At 39.1% G+C, this 21,509-nt stretch overlaps 2 protein-coding genes across 3 annotated transcripts in view; both read left to right on the top strand.

The window, feature by feature from the left end:
- LOC130458746 (carcinoembryonic antigen-related cell adhesion molecule 5-like) overlaps nucleotides 1-3,966 on the top strand; it is a 74,738-nt gene extending 70,772 nt beyond the window's left edge. For both annotated transcript variants that reach the window (XM_056825365.1, XM_056825366.1), the window contains one exon: nucleotides 331-3,966. In XM_056825365.1, coding sequence (XP_056681343.1) covers nucleotides 331-659 — 329 coding nt within the window. In that variant the 3' untranslated portion in view covers nucleotides 660-3,966. The remainder of the gene's footprint in view (nucleotides 1-330) is intronic.
- Nucleotides 3,967-19,067: 15,101 nt separating this feature from the next.
- Nucleotides 19,068-21,509, top strand: part of LOC103102305 (carcinoembryonic antigen-related cell adhesion molecule 5-like) — a 51,428-nt gene continuing 48,986 nt past the window's right edge. The window contains exon 1 of the mRNA XM_056825362.1: nucleotides 19,068-19,391. Coding sequence (XP_056681340.1) covers nucleotides 19,382-19,391 — 10 coding nt within the window. The 5' untranslated portion in view covers nucleotides 19,068-19,381. The remainder of the gene's footprint in view (nucleotides 19,392-21,509) is intronic.

Here is a 21,509-nt window from a genome sequence, read left to right as displayed (position 1 = left end):
TGTTCCCAGAGGCCCAGGCTAATTCAGTCCCTTCTCTGAGAGCTAAAGAGGTAGGCTCTGAGGTTCCCAACCCCCTTCATCTTTAGGGAGCCCAAACTGGCCTTGCCATGTGTTCTGGTTGAGGGTGGCCAGCCAGGGTGCTGAACTGGAGAAAGCCCTAAGATCTTCCAAGTTCAGATCCACACTGGAAAAGTAGAAGATGAGTTGTGAATTTCCCAGCTCAAAGGAGGATCAGGGAGACACAGTGGTTCTTGGTGATGGGTTATAGACTAGGAGATGCCCCCTTATTTCTGCCATAATCTCAATATGGAATCCTTTTCTTTCTTCCAGATGGACCAGATAACGCCACAATTGTACATTCAGCCAATGAGTACCCTACTGGGGCAAATATTACCTTGAGCTGTGTTGCTGATTCTAACCCAGCAGCACAATTCACTTGGTTACACAATGGACAACCTGTCAGCAACTCAGCCACATTTTCTGTTATTGCATCCCTGAATCATGCTGGCACTTATACCTGTACTGCATCTAACTCATTCACTGGTTTGACGCGTACTGCAACCAAGAATATTATAATCTATGGTGAGTATCTGGATTGGGCCCCCAACTTTGTGTGGGGCTCTCTCTTTCCCTGGCATGACAGAAATAGACAAAAGTGACACTCTCCCCCCCCCCTGGTCCCATGGCACAGTGCATTGTGGTAGAAAGAGCCCTGAGCTCAGAATCATAAAACTTGGATAGAATCCTTTCTTTTCTGTCTACTCTCTGTGTAGTAAATGACTCCTCCTTTTGAGGCCTCAGTTTCTTTATCTGGAAAAATGAATTACATTTTCTCTGTATATAATAGCATTCTATGAGTAAAGGTCCTTTTTATATGGTAGGTATAAAAAGCATGTGAGTTGTCTTCATCATCCTTGTTATTGTTATTGTATTATTCTCTTCTGTCCTAGTGATATACAACCTTCTTCATCTCCCAAATTCTAGGACCGCAGGTTCAATGACTGCCCAATACTCTTTCCTTCAATCCCTTTCCCTTGGTGCTGTGGAACCACGGATTATTTCTAGTCTTGGTTGGAGTATAAGCTATGGTCATGCAATGGGGCTGGCCTTGATTCCCCTTGGTAGGGAAATTCTGGAGATGGAAAGGAAGATATAAACTTTGTCTCCTTTCACACAAAGAGATTCACCATTGGACATATATTTTCCTCTTTGTGGCATTAAATGCCACATGGAAGCATGTCTCTTGTGAAGCCTGGTTCTGATCTATTGGCTTTAGCATTCAGTAGCTGGATCCACTGTAGAATTCCTGCTGCCCAATTAATTCACTGGTCTGACTTTCCTATGTACAGATGACAGACCCTCCATTCCCATAATCACATTAATGTACAGCAGGACCATAGAGAGATCATCTCTGGCCTTAGTTTCCTTTTATTTCATGTAGTTTTATTGTTACAAACCTTAGGGGTATCCCAACTTCCTGTCCCTGCCTCTAGGAATGTTCTGAATGGAGAGCAGGGGGGAGAGATAGAATTGTGAAGTGGGGAAGTGACCTTGGGGAAGTCAGACACCAACAGGATATACTTCAGAGGTGGAATGAATTTTTATTGGCCTCAATCTGTACATGAGGATGATGAAAGCACACATTTTAAATGATCATATAATTATCTGTTTGTCATTTTCTTTTGTTAACTATTTTCCAATTACCTTTTCCCCTGGTTCATGCAGCACCTGAGAATGTTGCAGGTTATGTATTTGACACCTGTGGTTGAAAAGAGCTTTTTCTATATTTATTTTTTTTCCAATTAACTAAAATCTATTTTCTGTCCCCCTTCTAACTTCTACCAGTAATGAAATCTAAAATCTTTGGGACAGGTATGAGTTGTGCCTGCCTGTAGCCACAAATTAATATATTCCTAGGTGGACACCTGAGAAGGAGAGTTAGAAACTGAGAGAAAATGCGTGAAGGGGATATAGAGAAAGAGGAAATAGAACAAAGGAAGAGAGACTCAGAGACAAGGTTTCAAGAGCTTGGGATCCAGCCTGTGTGCTCCTCTGATGGTGGTAGAGAGAAAGAGAGAGTGAACTATATATGTCCTCAATCTTTTATTGGAGGATCAAGGAATGGGGAATGGAGGTAGCTAATGATCATTTTACAAGGCACAAGACTTAACATTGGTTCAACTGACTACCACAAGATCAAATAGGAGGGGTTTATTCAAACATGTGACCTGGTATGGAATCTGGTCAGACAAGGTGTGAACTAGGACCCAATGGCAGCTTACCCGGGAATTCTTCTTATTTTTGGACTGTAGATTTGGAGAGTAGTCAGAATTAATACAGTACCTATTAAATGCAATGATCAAGACTAATAAGCCTATGAATCCGGTACATGAGCACATAAGTTGCAATATTTATATATTAATAATTGTTTCAAGATTAAAATACATGTATGATGCTGCATGGACAATCAAGGAAAACTAATTTCAGAGCTCAAAAAATATGTGTTGCAACTTACACCCTCAGTCCATCCCATTTCTGAAGAGAGGCAGCTGATTTCATAGGAAGTCTATAGCTTTTTGTTGAAAGTGAGTAACTTATTTCATCATGGGTCTTCTGCAGTCCTGGTTGGTCAGTGCAGTGATGAGAGGTCCCATGGGTTTCCAAGTTGTTTGCCTTCAGAACAATGTTGGTATTGTATATATTAACTCTTGGTTCTACTCACTTCATTCTGTATCTGTTCAGATAAATCTTCTGAAGTTTCTTTTCTTGAACTCATTCTGTTCAATGTTTCTATGAGTGACTTGGATCAAATGAAATAATATCTGTAAAGAGTTTTGTAAATCATGACCATTAATGTTCTACTAATTCTACAGACAAGCAGAAGGCATAATTTTGAAACTGGAAAGAAAAAAAGAAATAATGAGAAAAATGGCAGGATAGGGATTGTTGAAACAGGTAGGATGCAGAAGTAGTTTAGGATGCTGGCACAGTAGACATAATGTGATAAGATGAATGTAATTGGGGATTGATATCAGGTCCTATCCTTGAGTAGAAAAAGTCCAAAACACAAAAAAGCATTGGCCTCGATGGGACAGTGACTGGTACCTATGCCATAGAAAAGAGTTGAAGTAATGGGGTATGGTTGATTTAAAAAAGGGGAAATTGGAGACAGACTATTAATGCCAATTTGGATTGCATAAAGAGATGTTGGAGATTATTGAGAGATCCACAAACTTATTATAAGTGGGAAAGGTAACAGGGTAGTTGAAAAAGCATAATGCATACTTTTTTTAACCCTTCCCTTTTAGCCTTAGAATCCATACTGTGCAATGGAGGTTAAATGAGTGACCTAGGGTTATGTATCTTTGAATTATTTGAGGTGAGATTTCATCCCAGAACCTCTGATCTCTAGGCCTGGCTCTTAATCCACTGAGCTACACAACTACCCCAACCAATGCAGTCTTAGGAGAAACATGTCCATTTCCAAGAATAAGGAGAAAGCTGCCCTTCTGTACTATCAGATGGCACTTGGATTATTGTATTTGGTTCTAGATGACTATTTACAAGTGGCAACAGTGAACTGGGGAATGTTCAGCCAGATTGGTGAGGAGTCTGGAGTCTCTAAAGATCAATTGAGGGAACTACATATTAGAAAAATGCCTGGGACTTCTACTGAGTCACAATAGGGGGCTGCTAAAGAGTTGTAAGAAAGAAAGACTGCAACATTATCAAAGCAGGGATAATTAACATTTATTTTATGTAGCACACAAGGTTATCCTCAAGAAAAAAGGTTGGGGAGGTAAGATGAAGGCCTCAAAATAGCAGAAGTTCAGACCTCTGAATACCCTTCCTAATGGATCACAAACTGAATGCTCCCAGGGGATTGAAAATCAAACTTAACAACAAGTCTGAGCCAAGGAACCATCCTGCTGGACTTAATTCAAAAGGTACGCCCCCCCTCCCCCCATAAAGCCAGAATCTGAGAACACTTAGGGTTAAGGGGAAGACTGAAGGAAGGTCCCAGGACCCATCCCCCCACCCACCCAGAGTGCTGAGATTCCAATGGCAGTGGGAACTTCTGGGTGGTCAAAGGTGCTGGTCTGAAAGGCATAACTTGCAAGCAGAGCTGTGCCAAGTTTAGAGTGTCCAACGGAGATGTTGGGGAAGGAGCTAGAGAGGTAGCATAGACCTGGCAGCCTTGTCAGAGTGGTGGAGATCCTCCATATTTGCTCCAGCCTTCCAGGACGTTTTGGACTCAGAGCACACCCAGCCCAACTAAGCTGAACTTAATCTCTTCAAAAGACTACAGAGTTCAGGGAAACCCAAGGTCCATATCCATCCTCATTGACTGCTGGACTTTAATGCAATCAAAAGCCTCCAGAGGTCAGGGAAGCTCAAACCCCACCAGAGGCTACACTGAGAGATCTCCTATTAAAGCTCCAAGAGGGGAGAGTGACAGAAGCCCCCAAAAACAAAAAAAAATGAGAGGAGTAAGAGCACAGACAAATATGGGGAGTAAAGAAGGGGTGAATTTCAGCAAACAACAGATAAAGAAGAAAGAAACTACAATAGACAGCTTCTACTCAGCAAATGGAACAGAGGGGGAGAGATCAGCAAACGATAAATCAGAAATCCCAGTGAATTGGATACAGGCTGTGGAAGAATTCAAAACACAATCAAAAGAAGCTGAAGACAACTGGGAAAATAACTTAAAAATTAAGATAAGTCATCTGGAAACAGAGGCACTTGAACTAAAATGAGAAAATAGTGTCTTGAAAGCCAAAATCAACCAGCTGGAAAATGAGGCAAAGCAGATGAAAGATGAGGCAAAGAAGATGAAAGATGGGACAAAGGAGAAGAAAGACAAGGTAAAGAGGATGAAAGAAGACCTTCAAAGAAAATCAGATCAGAAGGAAAAGGAGGACCAAAAAGACAGGGATGAAATTCAGTCTTTAAGAATCAGAATACAACAACTGGAATTAAGTGACCTCACAAGGCAACAGGACACTATAAAACTAAAGAAAAAGAATGAAAAAATTGTGGAAAATATGAAGCCTCTCATTCACAAAACAGACAATTTAGAAAATCTTTTGAGAAGAGATAATTTAAGAATCATTGGTCTACCAGAAGACCATGACAAAAGAAAAAGCCTGGACATAATACTACAGGAAATTATTCAGGAAAACTGTCACAATATCCTAGAACAAGAGGGGAAAGTGGAGATTGAAAGAATCCACAGATCACCTCCTGTATTTAATCCCAAACTGATAACACCCAGGAATGTTATAGCCAAACTTAAAAACTATCAATCAGACTAAAGAAAAGATATTACAAGCTGCCAAGATGACGCCATTCAGGTACAATGGAAACACAGTGAGGATAACACAAGATCTGGCTACATCCACACTGAAGGACTGAAAGTCATGGAATATGATATTCTGGAAAGCAAAGAACTCTGGAACTAGGTCTACAACCAAGAATCAAATACCCATCAAAACTGACTATATTCTTACAGTGGAAAGTATGGTCATTCAACACAATAGAAGAATCCCAAGCATTTGTAAAGAAAAGATCAGACCTGAACAGCAAATTTTATGTCCAAGCATAGAACTCAAGAGAATCATCAAAAGGTAATTAAAAAAGAGGGGGAAAAGAAAAACAAAAAAAAGAAGAAAAACATGTTTAAGAGACTCAATAAGTTAAAATTATATGTATCCCTATAAGAAAGAGAGGTCATTGGTAACTCTTAAAAACTGTTGCTATCACCATGGCAGCTAGTAGAATTACACTTAGAGGGAACAGTGACAAACTGTATAGGATGAAAGGACAAGACACAATAGGTATATAGATATATGCATGCATAAATACATATACGTGTGTGTGTGTGTGTATACAACCAGACCTAAAAAAAAGAGGTTAATACTAAAAGAAACAGGAAAAGAAACAAATGGGGATAAATTTATATGTCACAAAGAAGCTCATGGCAGGAGGGGAGAGAACATCGATACACTGGAAGGGTAAAGAGGGTGGAGATAGGAATTACTCATCTCTTATGTGCTTTGAAACTGACCTAAAGAGGGAAGAATAATCCAATTCATTGAGGCAGAGAATAGATTTGTGCCCTATATGGAAATAGAAGGGTAAAAAATGGACTGGTGGTGAGGGAAAGAAATACAAGGGAGGGAGAGGGTGGGGGGGGAAATTTAAAAAAAGATTACAGGGGAAAATAAGGGGGGGTTAAAAAGGGAGGGGGGTAGAAAGGGAAGTAAAATAAGGGTGGTAACTATGGGGACTGATTATAAATAAACATTAGTGTAGAAGGAAATAGTGAAAGAAGAAAAGACAGGACCAGGAGTAGAAATCAAAATGCTGGGAAATACACAGCTAGTAATCATAACTCTGAATGTGAATGGAATGAATTCACCCAGAAAATGCAAGTGGATAGCATAGTGGATTAGAATCCAAAACCCTAACATATGCTGTCTGCAAGAAACACACATGAGGAAGATAGATACGCATAGGGTGAAAGTTAGAGGATGGATCCAAATCTATTGGGAATCAACTGATAAAAAGAAGGCAGGAGTCACAATCATGATATCTGAGAAAGCCAAAGTAAAAATAAATCTAGTTAAAAGAGATAGGGAAGGTAATTACATCCTGATAAAAGGCAGTATAGACAACAAGGAAATATTTGTACTCAACATGTATGCACCAAATGGCATAGTATTCAAATTTCTAAAGGAGGAACTAGAGGAGATCAAGGATGAAATAGATAGAAAAAAGTATATTAGTGGGAGACCTGAACCTTCCTCTATCTGTACTAGATAAATCAAACCAAAACATAAATAAGAAAGAGGTGATAGAAGCGAATGAAATCTTAGAAAAATTAGAGTTAGTAGACATGTGGAGAAAAATAAATAGGGACAAAAAGGAATACACCTTATTTTCAGCAGCACATGGTACAGTCACAAAAATTGACTATGTATTAGGGCACAAAAACATTGCAAACAAATGCAAAAGGGTAGAAATAATAAATGCAAACTTCTCAGACCACAATGCAATGAAAATAAAAATTAGTAAGGGTACATGGAGAAGTAAACCAAAAATTAATTGGAAATGATACAATATGATTCTCCAAAACCAGCTAGTTAAGGAACAAATCATAGAAACAATTAATAACTTCATTGAAGAAAAAGACATTGGTGGGACATCCTTTCAAAACCTATGGGATGCAGCCAAAGCAGTACTCAGGGGGAAATTTATATCCTTGAGTTTATATATAACAAATTAAGAAGGACAGAGGTCAATGAATTGGACATGCAAATTAAAAAACTAGAAAGTGAACAAATTAAAAATCCTCAGAAGAAGACTAAATTAGAGATCCTAAAAATCAAAGGAGAAATCAGTAAAATTGAAAGGCAAAGAACTATTGATTTAATAAATAAGACTAGAAGCTGGTACATTGAAAAAAAAATAAAATAGACAAAGTATTAATCAGTCTAATTAAATAAAGGAAAGAAAAAAACAAATTGACAGTATCCAAGATGAAAAGGCAGACCTCACCTCTAATGAAGAGGAAATTAAGGTAATCATGAAAAACTACTATGCCTAATTATATGGCAAAAATATGGCAATCTAGATGATATGGATGAATGCTAAGAAAAATATAAATTGCCTAGACTAAAAAAAGAAGAAATAAATTACCTAAACAACCCTATATCAGAAAAAGAAATTGAAAAAGCCATCGAAGAACTCCCTAAGAAAAAATCCATGTCCAGATGGATTCATAAATGAATTCTATCAAACATTCAAAGAACAACTAATCCCAATGTTATACAAAGTATTTTACAGAATAAGCCAAGAAGGGGTTCTACCAAGTTCTTTTTACACCACAAACATGGTACTGATCCCAAAGCCAAGCAGTTTAAAAACAGAGAAAGAAAATTATAGGCCAATCTCCCTAATGAATATAGATGCAAAAATTTTAAATAGGATACTAGCAAAAAGACTCCAGCAAGTCATCACAAGGGTTAGCTACTACAGGTAGAATTCATACCAGGAATGCAAGGATGGTTCAATATTAGGAAAACCATCTACATAATTGATCATATTAACAAGCAAACCAACAAAAATCACATGATTATCTCAAATGATGCAGAAAAAAAGCCTTTGATAAAATTCAGCACACATTCCTATTAAAAACACCAGAAAGTATAGGAATAGAGGGACCTTTCATAAAAATAATAAACTGTATATATCTAAAACCTTCAGCAAATGTCATCTGTAATGGGGATAAACTCGAAGTCTTCCCAATAAGATCAGGAGTCAAACAAGATTGCCCATTATCACCTTTATTATTTAATATTGTACTAGAAACACTAGCAGTAGCAATTAGAGAAGAAAAAGAAATTGAAGGTATTAAAATTGGCAATGAGGATACCAAGCTGTAACTCTTTGCAAATGATATGATGGTCTATTTAAAGTATCCTAGAGAATCAACTAAAAAGCTAGTGGAAATAATCAACAACTTTACCAAAGTTTCAGGATACAAAATAAACCCACATAAGTCATCAGCATTTCTATATCTTTTCAACACATCTCAACAGCAAGAATTAGAAAGAGAAATTTCATTTAAAATCACTCTAGACAATATAAAATACTTAGGAATCTATCTCCCGAGACAAACACGGGAACTATATGAACACAACTACGAAACACTCTCCACACCATTAAAACTAGATCTAAACAATTGGAAAAACATTGATTCCTCATGGGTGGGATGGGATAACATAATAAAAATGATCATCCTATCCAAACTTATCTATCTATTTAGTGTCATACCCATGGAACTTCCAAAAACCTTTTTTTTACCGAATTAGAGAAAACCATAACAAAGTTCATTTGGAAGAACAAAGGATCAAGGATATCCAGGGAAATAATGAAAAAAAAAATACATAGGAAAGTGGCCTTGCAGTCCCCGATCTCAAACTATATTACAAAGCAGTGGTCATCAAAACAATTTGGTACTGGCTAAGAGACAGAAAGGAGTATCATTGGAATAGACTTGGGGTAAATGACCTCAGCAAGACAGTCTATGACAAACCCAAAGACCCCTGTTTTTGGGACAAAAATCCACTATTTGATAAAAACTGCTGGGGAAATTAGAAGAGAGTGTGGGTAAGATTAGGTTTGGATCAACAAATCACACCCTACACCAAGATAAATTCAGAATGGGTGAATGACTTGAATATAAAGATGGAAACTATTAGTAAATTAGGTGAACACAGAATGGTATACATGTCAAAACTTTGAGAAGGGAAAGAATTTAAAACCAAGCAAGACTTATAAATAGTAACAAAATGTAAAACAAATACTTTTGACTACATCAAATTAAAAAGATTTTGTATAAACAAAACCAATGTAACTAAAATTAGAAGAGAAGCAACAAAATGGGAAACAATCTTCATAACATAAAGCTCTGACAAAGGTCTAATTACTCAAATTTATAAAGAGCTAAACCCATTGTAGAAAAAGTCAAGCCATTATCCAATTGAAAAATGGGCAAGGGACACGAATCGGCAATTTTAAGTTAAAGAAATCAAAACTATTCATAAGCACGTGAAAAATTGTTCTAAATCTCTTATAATCAGAGAGATGCAAATCAAAACAACTCTGAGGTATCACCTTACACCTAGCAGATTGGCCAACATGACAGCAAAGGAAAGTAATGAATGCTGGAGGGGATGTCACAAAATTTGGGACATTAATGAATTGCTGATGAGGCTGTGAACTGATCCAAGCATTCTGGAAGGTAATTTGGAACTATGTCCAAAGAGCACTAAAAGATTGTCTGCCCTTTGATCCCGCTATAGCACTGCTGGGTTTGTACCCCAAATAAGGAAAAAGACATGTACAAGAATATTCATAGCTGTGCTCTTTGTGCTGGCAAAAAAAAAAAAAATTGGAAAATGAGGGGATGCCCTTCAATTGGGGAATGGCTAAACAAATTGTGGTATATGTTGTTGATGGAATACTATTGTGCTAAAAGGAATAATAAAGTGGAGGAATTCCATGGAGACTGCAACGACCTCCAGGAAGTGATGCAGAGTGATAGGAGCAGAACCAGGAGAACATTGTACACAGAGACTGAGACCCTGTGGCACAATTGAATGTAATGGATTTCTCCATTAATGGTAATGCAATGTCCCTGAACAATCTGCAGGGATCTATGAGAAAAAAAAAAAACGGTATCCTTAAGCAGAAGAGAAAGTGTGGGAGTAAAAACACGGAGGAAAGGCAACTACTTGACTACAGTTGTTGAGGGGATATGATTGAGGAGAAATGCTAAATGAGCACCCTAATGCAAATACCAACAGCAAGGAATAGGGTTCGGAACAAGGGCACATGTGATACCCAGTGGAATCACACGTTGACTTGGGGAGGGTTGGTGGAAGGGGAGGTGAGGAAAAGAAAATGATCTCTGATTCCAATCAATAATGTATGAAAATGACCAAATAAAGTAATGTTTAAAAACTAAAAACTTAAAAAAAAAAGGGAAATTGGATACAGACTATTAATGCCATGTTGGATTGCATAAAGAGATGTTGGGTATGATTGAGAGGTCCACAAACTTATTATCAGTGGGAAGGTAACAGGGTAGTTGAAAAAACATAATGTATACTTTTTTTAATCCTTCCCTATTAGCATTAGAATCCATGCTGTGAAATGGAGGTTAAATGAGTGGCCCAAGGTCATATATCTTTGAATTATTTGAGGTCAGATTTGATCCCAGAACTTCTGGTCTCTAGGCCTGGCTCTCAATCCACTGAGCTACACAACTACCCCAACCACCAATGCAGTCTTAAGAGAAGCATGTCCACTTCGAAGAATAAGGAGATAGCTGTCTTTTTGTACAATCAGATGGCACTTGGATTATTGTATTTGGTTCTAGATGACACAATTTACAAGTGGCAACAGTGAAGTGGGGAATGTTCAGCCAGATTGGTGAGGGGTCTGGAGTCTCTGAAGATCAATTGAGGGAACTGCGTATTAGAAAACTGCCTGGGACTTCTAAGGAGTTGCAATAGGGGACTGCTAAAAAGTTTCAAGAAAGAAAGACTGCAACATTATCAAAGCAGGGATAACGAACGTTTATTTTATGCAGCACGCAAGATTTAAAGTTCTCCTCAAGAGAAACAATCTATTCTCCCCAATCCTCCCCAGAATGTGAACAGGGGAGTTAACCCGTTCTCAGGAGATCTTGGAATTGTTTATGCAGCCTTGAACTGAGATTTCTATGTTTTGGTGTACTCAGCAAGAATAGTTTGTGTCAAACACCTGGGAAGAGGAATTTTTTCTCATGGGTTCCTGGAAGGTTCACTGCAATTCCCCATTTATTTTTAAGACATCAAATTCCTTTTGGTACAGGATCCCATTAATAGTTTTTTTGCAATTCAGCAAAACTAGTAATTAAAGCTTTTAGCAAACAAGGCAAGCATAAGCAGATAAACAAAATCATAAGTGCACCAACTACAAGAAGAGTCATATCATGAAATAAGGAGGAAAACAATCCTTTTTATGTTTCAATCCAATTATACAAAGAATCTGCGATATGCTGTGGTTAGAGATCCTCCTGAAAGGATGAATCAATATTCTGAATTAATATACTGAGATTGTTAATATATTTGGTGATGTTTTCATGGTCCCATAATTCCTGTAATTGTAATTTCATTTTTTTCCAATGTTTTTGTGTCATTATTTACTCTTTTATAGTAAGCAAAATGCAGTATATCTATAATCACATTTCATGTGTGTTTTCAATGACATATTCTACTTCATTTGTTAGATCAGTCATATTTTTCTGTAACATCATAATACTTTTGTAAAAACTTGTATCAATTTCTTTTTCTCTTTCTAATGCTGAGGTTACATTTGTAGCCAATGCTTTCAAATGATTGGCGTCATTCTCCAGAGAATGTAAGTTAGATACTGATTGTGCTAAAGATACAGAATCTATTATAGTAGAAGCCAATGAAGAAACTAATGCTACTATGCCTAATGCAATACAAGTAATACATCGTTTATGTTGTGGTCTTATTTTTTGTTGTAATACATAAAGAATTTGATCCCCTAGGCTACCATACCATGAATCTTTATGTTCAGTGGCAAAAAGGGCCATGCGTGGTCACTTAATGATTAAGACAGGCCCATCCACCTGTGATCCTACACAGTAACTGTCCCTACAGTTGCTACAGGTTACATTCCAATATTCAAATATCTAACTCTTTTGCTTGTTATTTCAGTAATGTTCAGCTTCAGGATGATTATTTACTGTAGGTATAAAAGCATATCCCCCTGTTAGGCAAGTCTGAATGTCTAATGTAACACTTGTATTTACTGGTTTTTGGACTTTTCCATTATTAGAAACATTAACATAGTGATACATATTTACTTTATCCAATGCCAGGGCTGTCTTTCCATAATCAATCAAAATCTGTATGAAATTAGCAGAACGTAACCAATTAGCTCTGGGGGCATCACCCACAAAGGCAAACTGTATCCTCCTATAAAACTATCATGAAATTTATAAGAATCCAGTTTCTTTCCAATACACCTTGTGTCGTTATGCCAAGATACCCAAATCATATTTTTCCCAATGAATACATGGTGCCCTTTTAGATCTACACAATAGCAAGGGAGGAAACATATTAACAGTGTCTCTTTGTTCATATTCCATCACAGAAGGACAAATAGGTATTTCTTGTCCCCAAGTACCATCACAAGATTCCCCTAGCCAAACTAAATATTGCAGTTGGCTGTACCCTTTATATTTTACCCCTTTGTCTACACGATAAGATCCTATCCAGAAAGAGTCTGACAGGTCAGGATGACCATAATAATGCGCCTGAAGAGATCTGAGGGGCAGGCATTCAGGATGGTCTCGTGTGAGGCACACTGGGGGTGCCTCAACTAGTCCAGTCCAATTGAAAGACACAAACAATTATTGGCCTGATTATTGTCCTTAGCTTGTCTCTCAAAATGGTAAATGCCAGGAATATCAGAATTAGTTTTTGTATATAAGATGACTTACGGTAAAGTGTGTCCCATGCCGACATACTCTACCCAAGGTGGTTGTTCCCAAAAAACCCATCTCTTTATTCCAGGAGCTGTACTTAAATTCTGGAATAGAAGTAGAAGAGTCAGTATCTTATTGAGACGTAGTCGAGTCTCCTTGTGAGGCTTCCGGAGTCCTCTTCTCGTCCTTCTCTTTATGGTCAGTCAGTCTCTTGAACTCAGCAGGAAGGGAGCCATACACTGTCTTTACCTGTGGAGCCACAAACAAAGCCTTGGCCTTGCAGGACCACTGGGTGAGGTCCTTGCCAGGATTGATCATCATCTTTCCATATGACAAATTTCTCTTCTGTAGCAGGGAATACAGGAGTAGTGGTACCTCAATTTCCTTCATAAGAAAATGCAGAGAAAAAATTTTCAGCTCTGGATATATTATTGGAAGTAAAGATCAAATTATTTATAGTATATACAGTAATTGCCGATCGTTGATGTGGGGTGCTGTCTCCCTCTTTTTGTTTTAAAAGAAACATTTTTAGTATTTGATTACTATGCTCCACAATAGCTTGTCCTTGTGGAATGTATGGGATACCAGTGAGGTGTTGAATATCCCAAGTTTTACAAAAAAGAAAAAGTTGTTTGGAAGTATAAGCAGGTCCAATATCTGTTTTAAATGTTCTGGGGGGACCAGGCATCTGAAAAGTAAGCCCATAAAAACCCTGAATAAGTATCCACAGTGACATGGATATATTTAAGTCGTCCAAAGGACGGTTTGTGAGTCACATCCATTTGCCGTATATCTGTACTACTTAAGCCTCTGGGATTCACACCAATATACATTGGGGGATGGTTTGGAACACAATTAGGACACTTTTTCACAATACTCCTGGCTTGATCTTTAGTGAGTTGCAACATTTGGCCTAAAGCAGTACTATTTTGGTGAAATCTAAGATGGATTCCTCAGCTAATTGCATATCAGTTAGATAACATTGAGCAATCAAAGCTTGATCTATGATATCATTTCCTTTAAAAATAGGTCCAGGTAAATTGGTAGGGCTGCGTACATGCATGGCATACACTGGATGTGTCCTTTGTCATATGACAGTTTGTAATTTACAGAATAACATTTGTACATTGCTTTGAGTAGATCTGATGACAGCTTGTTCTACACCTTGCAAAGACTGAAAAACATATTTAAAGTCCATTATGAGGTTGAAAGGCTCCTGAAATAACCAAAATTCTAGCAAAACAGCTGTTAATTCATTTTTTTGGGTAGAAGAAAAAGGAGTGGTAAAAATGACAGGTAGCTACCTTCCTTGTATACTCCTGCCTTATAACTAGCATTCGCATCAACATAAACATTAGGTCCTGATACTGGAAGATCTCTTAGAACACTAGGAAAAACAACAGGATGTTGGGACAAAAAAGAAAATTAACCTTGTGGAGTGTAGGTGGTAATAGTAATGGGGTATGCTAATAGGAAAGACTAAATATTTCTGTAGTATATCTTTAGCAATGGGTACCCAGATTTCATGAGGATACCATCCTAAACCTGAAACCACATATTCTATGCCTTTCCATATTAATTGAGCCATAAGACAATCCACAATTATAACTTTGTAAAGCCTTTCCCGATTTGCTTTTTAGATGTAACCCTTCAATGACTCTTTGTTTCTGAGTTATGGCTGGTACATAATTGCTCAAAATAATTGCTCAGAATTTCCTTAATTTCAACTTCATTGCTAACTCATTCATCCTTTTCATTTTTGCTTTTGGTAATTATGTTTTCCTCTTTCTTTAATGAAATTAACCAATGGGTCATCTATTTAGTTGTATTTTTATTAAAAAAAAAAAACAGATCCTAGATTTATTTAATTCTGCATTTTTTCTTTTGATTTTATTAAATTCTCTTTGGATTTTCAGGATTTTCTGTTTAATTGGACATTTCCTGATCTTTCCAGGGAACTGAAGTCAGTTGTATCCACAGACAGCCCTAGAGAGTTTAAGATGCCCTAGATCACATTAGGTGTCAACTGCTACTCTGAAAGTTTTTATGAGCCAGAGTTCTTCCTGCCCTGTGTAAACCTCAAAATTTCTTAGACTTATAAATGTTGGAAATTTCACCATTGGGAAATTTCATACTTGAAAAATTCCCTATTGATAGTGGGTCTTGGCTATTGGAATGTGAACCCCATTGGCATGGGAGTTTCCTCCTCTTCCCTTCTTAAGATTACTTTAGGACAGAAACCTTTTGCTGAACAATGGAAAGGACTTTGACCTATGCTTAAAGCATAGAACAGGAATTTCTTTGAGTCATGATTGATTTTAGAATTGATACAATGGAGATACTTGGAATCAATCTCCACCCTATTCAGTCCTAACAGGATTGAGTAAGGGCTGCAGCCTAGATCAAAATGTAATTATTCCAATCTCTATCCTCCTCAGGTTAACAGTATTTAGAAAGGGCTGTAGCAAAGGATCAAAGATTTAATTATTTGAAAATATGACCTTCAACAGACATGTGCAAAGGCCAGAGACCTCTGGGTGGTCCTGGGTTAAGCTAGAGCCTCCATTGGCACAGGGAAATTGATGGACAGGTGATTGGGAGATGTGAGGACTGATGGGAGGGAACTTGGAGGGTTTTCCTGAAGGATAGGAGGGTCTGAAGACTGGGGGTGATTGAGGAGTTTGTCTGAGTGGTTGCTGTGTGCTCTGAGAAGCTTGCGCTGAAGGAAGCTGAAGGTGGGGGCCCCGGAGACTGTTTCTCCATATTTGGTCACGTGAGTAATAGGGACTGATCTCCTTTCATTGCCCCAGCTATCTAAGGGCTTGGGCCTTTTGGCCCAGCCTAAACAGAAGGGGTATTCAAGCCCTATTCCCTTCTCTCCCCTTTCTCTCTCCCTCTATCTCTCTATCTCTAATTCCTTTCTTCCTCCTGTTTGTAATTAAAACTCCATAAAAGGTTGAAGACTGACTTGAGTTTTCATTAAGGAATTACATAGCTGAATTCCTTGTCGACCTTAAATTAATATATATCAGTCTTTTAAAATTGATTTCCTTGTCACACCTGGTAGTTCCACCTAGTGGACAGAAGGAGACCAATAGCAAGAGAGGAATATCTGAGGCCAGGGATGATTGAGCCAGCCTGATTTGCATCTGATGATAGAGGGGCAAATGTTGGAGTCCATCCTCACCCATGAAGGGATTGTGTTGGATGTGGACCTGTTTATGGGTCTCAGCACTGTTGCAGAGTCAGGCCAGGAATCCTGCTCAGTTAGTTCCCCAAGGCATCCCAAAACATTTTTGGAAGAGAAATGATCAGGGAGTCAAGTCCATTAAAACTGGATCCTCTTTGGCTCTGTGACCTTGAGCTAGTTACTTAACCCCCATTGCCTGGCCCTTTTGCTCTGGAAACAATACATAGTATTGATTCTAATGCAGAAGGTAAGGGTTAAAAAAAGGGTTGTTCTGTGATAGACAAGAGATAAAAGGGTACCTGAATGTTGCTGTAAAGAGAAAGGAAAATAGTCCCCACCTGATCAATGTAAGCCACTGAACATCCCCTGGCAGGGGCACAGAACCCATTTTAACACCACCAGTCCATGGAGACACGTCTCCTCTCCCACTCAAGTCTTCTCTTCTTTGGGCTAAGCATCTCTAGTGCCCTCAATTGGTCCTTCAATTAAATATGTGTGTGCTCTAGTCTCTTCTCTGCTCATGACTCTCTATTGCCTACAGACTATCCTTGAGTGTTCTTGGTCTGTCATTAAACCTTAGCCATTCACAAAAGGGCATCAGGCCTTTCAGATACTTCTGGCCATGCATTGTGTGCTCAGACAGCATGAGTCTACATTTGGTACTCAGACTCACACTCTGTACTTTCCTTCCTCTGAACCGTTGTTTGGGCTATTTTCAGGATTTATACAGAACTTCTATATATGTTCTCATTTGGTCCAATAACACTAGGACTGAGAGATTATTTTACCCATTTAACAGATCAGGAGACTGAGACACAGATAGGGACTTGCTAGTAAGACACACAGCCAGTAACATTTTGAGACAGAATTTGAACATAGGTCTTTCTCCCTCTTAGGCTACCACTAGTCACTATGTCAGGTCAGGCACTGTATCCATTGATGCTGCCAAAACACCTTCCAAAAAGTCCTACCATGGCCTTCATGCCCAGGAGAATGCTCACTGTTCCTTCATATTCTCCCCCCACTACAAAAGGTAGCTAGCTGACCTCAGATTTGTCACTGTCCTGGCCAGTGTCACTTGGCTTTACTGGATACAAATGGGAGGCTCACTCTTCCTCACATTAAACTTCCCAATGGAGACCCAGGGATGGAGTGCAAGCTCTACCAAAATAACAAGGAGAAAGGTCAAGGAAGCTGAAATATTTCTAACTTATGACTATCAATTTGGAAATTATTTTTAAGACAGCTGGCCATGGATGACCCAGGACAGAGGCCTGACGATCCTCATGCATGTGCCCCAGAGATTGCTCTGGCATACATATCTCTCTCAGTGGCAAGGCCTTACTTCCAACTAGAGATAAGGAAAGGGCTCTCCTTGGGCCATGAAGACTCTGGGAAATTATTCCCCATTAGTTTAGATTCCCAGCATAAAACCATATCTGAGCTTGAAGATCACCTTCAACATTCTCATTCTTATTTTATAGGGTAGGAAACACCTAAGGAAAAGGGAGAGGCCAAAGCAGGGAATTCCAGAATCTTCTGTAAAGGGTAGGAACTACTTCCTGTGGACAAATCATGTCCTAGGCACCAGAGATGTTATTGTGGGTTTGAAATCTCCAGACTTGAACCAGGTCTGACCTGACTCCCAGCCTGAGGCTCTTCCTTTTGTTCCCTGATACTAACTGATCTATTTCCACTCTCTGCCTTTCCTTTTCTTTCCTCTTCAGAATTAAAGTAATGTTTCCCTTTCTGAGCACAATCTCCCTGTGGCCTGTCCCTAGTCTATCCACACCACCCTCTCCCAATATCCTTATCAAGCTGTCAAGGTAAGGAACACTGGCTTCCGAAAGCCCAGGCCAAGGAATCTTAAACTCTTGGTGGTTCTACCAAGCTATAAAGGCCTCAAATCCAAGCCCAGGTGCTGGATGAAGGGGTCTGTCATCCCCAGTCATGCTTGCCTCAGCCCAGAAAGACTGAGCACCCGGGGCTTGGACTCCATGTGAATGTCTTTGTCAGTCACAGGAACTGAAGCTGAACTTTTCCTAAGGCCTGGAGGAGATGAGATCTGCACCAGAGAAAGGGGGGAGCTTTGCTATTGAAATCACAGGTTCTTGGTGTCTGGCCTCCAGCCTGCCAAGGTCTTAGACAGGCCACTTCCAAACCACATATTTGGTTATAAGGTAAGAAAAAGAACCAACACAGTCATTTTCTGTCTATTCTCTGCGCAGCACCACTGTCCAAACCTACCATTGTCACCTCCAACATTACTGCAGTGGAGACCAAGGACTTCTCATTGACATGCCAGGCTACAGGTCAAATTCACGCTTACCAGTGGTTCATAAACGGAGTTGCCCCAGCTGGTAGCAGGATACAGCTGTCGCCAGATAAGAGGACACTCACTCTCAGCAGGCTCACAAGAAGAGATAACAAAGGGCCATATGAGTGTGAAATCCGGAATCCATTTTCTAGCAATAGGAGTGATCCATTCACACTGGATGTTGCCTGTAAGTATATTGCTTCTTCCTATATGGTGCATGCTTATAGCCTGGTGGTGTGTTCCCAGAGGCCAGGCTAATTCAGTCCCTTCTCTGAGAACTAAAGAGCTAGGCTCTGAGGTTCCCAAACCCCTTCATCTTTAGGGAGCCCAGATTGGCCTTGTCATGTGTTCTGGTGGAGGGTGGCCATCCAGGGTGCTGAACTGGAGAAAGCCCTAAGATCTTCCAAGTTCAGATCCAAACTGTAAAAGTAGAGGAAGAGCTGTGAATTTCCCAGCTCAAAGGAGCATCACAGTGGTCCCTGGTGATGGGTTACAGACTAGGAGATGCCCTTCTTTTCTGCCATAATCTAAATATGGAATCCTTCTTTTTCCCCCAGATGGCCCAGATATTGCCACAATTGACCATATAAGCGATCAGTTCGCAACGGGGATAAATGTTACCTTGAGCTGTGTTGCTGATTCTAACCCACCAGCACAATTCACTTGGTTACAGAATGGACAATCTGTCAGCAACTCAGCCTCATTTTCTATTATTACATCCCTGAATCATATCGGAAACTATACCTGTATTGTAACTAACTCATTTACTGGCTTGACGCGCACTGCAAACAAGACTCTTATGATCTATGGTGAGTAGCTTGTTTGGGCCCCCAACTTTGTGTTGGGCTCTCTCTTTCCCTGGCAGAAATAGACATGGAGAGAAATAGACATAAGTGACATTCTGCCTCCGTGGTCCCATGGCACAATGCATTGTGGTAGAAGGAACCTTCTACTCAGAATCATGAAACTTGGATTTAATCATTCCTCCTCTGTCTATTATCTGTGTGGTAAGTGTGTCTCCTCCTTTCACATCCTCAGCTTCTTCATCTGGAAAAGTGAATAATATTTGCTCTGTATATAATAGGATTTTATGTGGGGAAAGTACTTTTTACATGTTAGGCACAAAACATGTGAATTGTCATCATCATCCTTGTTATTGATATTGTATTATTCTCTTCTGTTCTAGTAGCATACAACCTTCTTTTTCTCCCAACTTCTAGGACTGCAGGTTCAATGACTGCTCCATAATCTTTCCTTCCATCCCTTTCCCTTGGTGCTATGGACCCACAGAATGTTTTTAATTCTTGGTTGGAGTATAAGCTATGGTCATGCAACATGGCTGGCCTTGATCCTGTTTGGCAGAGATATTCTGGAGATGGGAAGGAGGATGTAAACTTTGTCTCCTTTCACACACAGAGATTCACCATTGCACCTATATTTTTCCTCTTTGTGGCATAAAAAGTCACATGAAAGTATGGCTGCTATGAAACCTGATTCTTATCCATGTAAAGGGATGATTGGCTTTAGCCTCCAGTAACTGGGTCCACAGTAGAATTCCTGATGCCCAATTAATTCACTGGTCTGACTTTCCTATGTATCAATGACAAAACCTTCAGTCTCATAATCACACTAATGGGCAGCAGGTTCATATAGAGATCATCTCTGGCCTTAGTTTCATTTTATTTCATGCAATTTTATTGTTACAAACCTTAGGGGTATCCCAACTTCCTCTCCTAGACTATGGGGATGTTCTGAATGGAGAGCAGCGGGGAGAGAAAGAATTGGACACCAACAGCATATACTTTAGAGGAGGGACGATTTTTTATTTGCCTCAATCTGTACATGAGGATGCCTAAAGCTCACATTTTAAATTATCATATAATTATCTGTTTGTCATTTTCTTTTGTTAACTATTTTCCAATTACCTTTTCCCCTGGTTCATGCAGCACCTGGGAAAGTTGCAGGCTATGTATTTGACACCTGTGGTTTAAAAGAGCTTTTTCTTAATTTATTTTTTTTCCAATTAACTAAAATCTATTTTCTGTCCCCCTTCTACCTTCTACCACTAATGAAAACTAAAATCTTTGGGACAGGTATGAGTTGTGCCTGCCTGTAGCCACGAATTAATATATTCCTAGGTGGACACCTGAGAAAGAGAGTTAGGAACTGAGGGAAAATGGGTGAAGGGGATATAGAGAAAGAGGGAATATAATAAAAGAAGAAAGACTCATAGACAGGGCTTAAAAAGCCTTAATGTGTGCTCCTCTGATTCTAGTAGAGAGAGAGAAAGAGTAAACTACATATTTCCTCAATCTTTTATTGGAGGATCAAGGAATGGGGAATGGGAGGTAGCTAATGATCATGTAACATGGCATAAGAGTTAACATTGGCTCAACTGACAACCATTAGATCAAGGAGGGGGAGTTTATTCAAACATGTGACCTGGTATGGAATCTGGTCTGACAAGGTGGGAACTAGGACCCTGTGGCAGCCTACCCAGGAATTCCTCTGACTTTTGGACTGTAGATTTGGAGAGTGGTCAGAATTAATCCAGTACCTATTAAATACAATGATCAAGAACTACTTGCCCATGAATCTGGTATATAAGAATATAGGTTGCAGTATTGATATATTAATAATTGTTTCAAGATTAAAATACACCTATGATGCCACATGGACACTCAAGGAAAACAAATTCTGATGCTCAAAAAATATCTGTTGCAACATACACCCTGACTGCATCCTATTTCTGAAGTGAGGCAGTTGATTTCATAGGAAGTCTGTAGGTTTTTGTAGAAAGTGAGTAACCCATTATGATGGGTCTTCTGCAGTCCATGTTAGCCACTGCATTGATCAGAGGTCCCAAGTTTTTCAAAGTTCTTTGACTTCGGAACACTGTAGTTATTGTATAAATCACCATCTTGGTT

The sequence above is a fragment of the Monodelphis domestica genome, chromosome 4 (genome assembly GCF_027887165.1).
Source record: "Monodelphis domestica isolate mMonDom1 chromosome 4, mMonDom1.pri, whole genome shotgun sequence".
NCBI classification, from domain to species: domain Eukaryota; kingdom Metazoa; phylum Chordata; class Mammalia; order Didelphimorphia; family Didelphidae; genus Monodelphis; species Monodelphis domestica.
The sequence above is the reverse complement of the archived record's forward strand: the minus strand, read 5'-3'. Positions and strand labels throughout refer to the sequence as shown.